This window comes from Gossypium raimondii, chromosome 10 (assembly GCF_025698545.1).
Source record: "Gossypium raimondii isolate GPD5lz chromosome 10, ASM2569854v1, whole genome shotgun sequence".
Lineage (NCBI taxonomy): Eukaryota > Viridiplantae > Streptophyta > Magnoliopsida > Malvales > Malvaceae > Gossypium > Gossypium raimondii.
In genome coordinates, this window is record NC_068574.1 from 51,123,360 (window position 1) to 51,126,552 (window position 3,193).

Here is a 3,193-nt window from a genome sequence, read left to right on the forward strand (position 1 = left end):
AAATCTATCAATATACTATAATTTTTAAATACATGTTTCATATTTGTTGTACAGGGTTTGTAATTGTTCTTTTCGATAATATCATCTCGAGTTTACCTTCTCTATTTGCAAGTACATCTTAATTCAGTATATATTTTTTTAATAAGTTGAAGTAGGAAGACATTGATTGTATGTTCCCAAAAATAATTATTCAAACAAATTTCTGAAAAGCGTGCCTTGGTAAAACTATAGGCCTAACCAAAATGGGCCTTTTCTTTTTTCTGGGGGCAAATAACATAGACCTTCGCAGAGGGTTCATTTATCAAATAAAACTGAGTGCAAATTATATATTAAGAAAAATAAATAAGTAGAAGTCATTAACCAACCAAATAGTAATCTTTCCTATCAACATTTACCTATAAAAAATATTACATAAATAAAGATATATAGAAACTTGTAAGTGAAGTGAAAGTGACCTAATTAAGAGTATTATTAGCTACAAACTAATGAAGCAATCATATTGATTTCTATAGCCTCCAACTCAAGGGAAGTCTCCACTTCTTATGCCAATGTATTGACACTCTTGGCCATGGTGATTGAGATCCAGAACTATTCGATTCAAGAGACCGACCACCGATCGCTAAAGGTAACCATACATACCTCGAATCGTTTAATTCAGCCGGATTCCATCGATCTGCCATAAAAATATATGAACCTGGAAGGCCTAGCAGTGGAAGCACAAATGTACTCTGTGACAAAAATGTTGTAAGTCGAAACATTTCCTTCCCTCCGATGCACGGGTCACCAATCGTCTCCCACGGTCCCATGATCGACTCGGCTGCATCTACCTTTGCTTCATTCGGTGCCCATCCAGTGCAAGCCGATGTTATCATGTAGTACGTCCCCTGGTACTTGAAAACAGCAGGGGCTTCCCGGCGTTGTCCAACTAGAATCCTTCGCATATTAGGCTGCACGTCTAGATAATCTTCGGTTAAAGGTCCAATGTGAAGTTCTGTATTCATTTTAGATGAATAAATGATATATGCTACACCATTGTCGTCCTTGAAGATGGTCATGTCCCTACTATCGAATCCATGAGGCCTTCGACTACCGAGATACTGAAAAGGACCTGTTGGGCGATCGCTGATAGCAATGCCAACAGCAGCTTTCCTGTAGTGGACATCGTCAACATGCATCCACATTACATACTTTCCTGTCTTGTCATTGTAAATGACTTTTGGGCGTTCCAACATGTTGGATTTGTGGGTTTCATTATTTATCTGTTGTGCAGACAACACAATACCTTGGTTTTGCCATGTCCATAAGTCCTTGGAAGAATAGCAACCAACTCCTATAACACCCACCTGCAGATTACAACAAAAGCAAAATATTCGATATAGGATCTAATATGCAATGAAATGTCTGTCTTTATTAAACTTACTTGTCTGTATTCTCCATACCAATAGTACGTATGCGATGTTTCATCATACAACACACCACCTCCATGAGCTTGAATGGGATTCCCTTGAGTATCCAACCAAATGTGGCCTGGACGGTAGTAGTGGCTACCATTTGCGGGATGTATAGCACTTTTGATATCTGGAAAGAACAAATGCCGAAGGGGGGAGTTCTCATCCAGAAATTCATCGATCAAAGGTTTAATAGCAGCCTGTGGGGAATGCTTGTGTCTCAGAGGAGGAGAGGCCGAGGGCTGGGGAACATGAACATTTCTATGGCTAGCAACAAAGTAGAGTTGGAGCATAAGCAGTAACCCCACCATAGCAACCCTTGACCATCTATACCCTGCATTGCATTTATAAATGAATAAATTGCATTAAGTTACCACCTTTTCTGCACGCACGAAACACCAGTTACTAGAAAAAAAGAGTACACAAACAACATATTTAATTTCAGTATCAATCAACTATGAACGCACACAAGCCTGGAGAGAGGGTTGCAGAAGCTCTACTTGCAGGGGTTTGTGGGCCGTCGGCCATAACGATGGCTGGAAAAGAAAATAGAAAAAGCAAAGACAAAAGAGTTGTTTGTTAGAGCAACCAAAGGTGGTGAACCGAATAAACAAGAGAAAGGATTGATGCTTGTGATTATATATAATAATATAGAATTGTCTTGCCGCATTCGTTGATATGGCCGAGACTTTATACTTGGCAATTGGAAAAGGAAAGGTAATGCAGTCGTTGGTTCATTTAAAGCTCTTTAATTTATTCATTTTTATAAAGTTAAATATAGACTAATTCAACAGCAAATTAAGAAATTATTAGATTTATAACGATAAATATTAAATTTATACATCAATTTTGATTTACTGTGCAATTTAAACATGAATTTTAATTTCATATCAACGTAAAATTGTGCTAATTCAATAATGCTGTTAGTGATCTATGTAAATTGAATCGAATAAAAAAAATTCATGTATAAAATCTTACCTTTAGTCCATCCCTAACCCATAAATAAGAGAATAATGTGCTTCAGCACACTCGAACCCATATCCCCCTACATTGACGACAACATCCATACTAATCGAACTAATGCTCAATCGACTAATTAAATTTTACATTACAATTTGGGAGGAAATTAATAGGGAAATAGTGGAACCTAATTCAAGAAGCGAAATTGTTGGCACATTTGTTTTGCATGACTCCTAACATTGGTATTTAGTGTGTTGGAATGTATGATTAGACAACTTCCTGTAAATGTTCCTTAAATTCCCCATAACTCTAACTAAAACATTATCATAATAATAATGAGAATAGAGTAAAGCTCAACTAATTCAACTTCAATTGATTTATTCTATTAAACTACACGACATTCATGATTTAAATTTTAGATTATAAACAAAATATAATATTCAAAATTTATATTTATCAAATAGAATTTATTTTTGAAAATGATGACTCAATGTATGAATTAAAACGTATTTTTTATACTTAGAGATTAAAAATGGAATTATTTGGGATAATATTTATGGTTTATTATTCAAGAGTTTCTATTTTCTTAATTAATATATTGAGCTAAATTAAATAAAACGTATTACAAAACCAAATTATTCATTTTATTGTTTTAGGAATATGCAAGGAGGTGTATTTATATTCATTATACATTACCAAATTAAAAGTAAGAAATAGGAAATGGAGGAGCTTAACTAAACAACAATAATAAAACTCGTGACTAGCATCTATTTTTTTAGTGAGTT

General features: G+C 34.7%; 1 protein-coding gene across 1 annotated transcript; it reads right to left on the bottom strand.

The window, feature by feature from the left end:
* Window positions 1-486: 486 nt before the first annotated feature.
* On the bottom strand, window positions 487-2,063 carry LOC105775897 (hypothetical protein). Its single transcript, XM_012598392.2, has 3 exons — window positions 1,916-2,063; window positions 1,421-1,782; window positions 487-1,343 (listed from the first exon to the last, which is right to left on the bottom strand). The coding sequence occupies exons 1-3, from the start codon at window positions 1,974-1,976 to the stop codon at window positions 507-509; spliced, it is 1,260 nt and encodes a 419-aa protein (XP_012453846.1). The 5' UTR covers window positions 1,977-2,063; the 3' UTR covers window positions 487-506.
* Between the last annotated feature and the right edge of the window lie 1,130 nt (window positions 2,064-3,193).

Excerpts from the sequence above, each read along its gene's own strand:
- LOC105775897 (XM_012598392.2), bottom strand. The coding sequence starts at position 1,976 with ATGGCCGACGGCCCACAAACCCCTGCAAGTAGAGCTTCTGCAACCCTC. Across the intron at positions 1,783-1,915 it reads AACCCTCTCTCCAGGCTTGT|GGTATAGATGGTCAAGGGTT; the intron begins GTGCGTTCATAG and ends AATGCAATGCAG. Across the intron at positions 1,344-1,420 it reads GGTATGGAGAATACAGACAA|GTGGGTGTTATAGGAGTTGG; the intron begins GTAAGTTTAATA and ends TGTAATCTGCAG.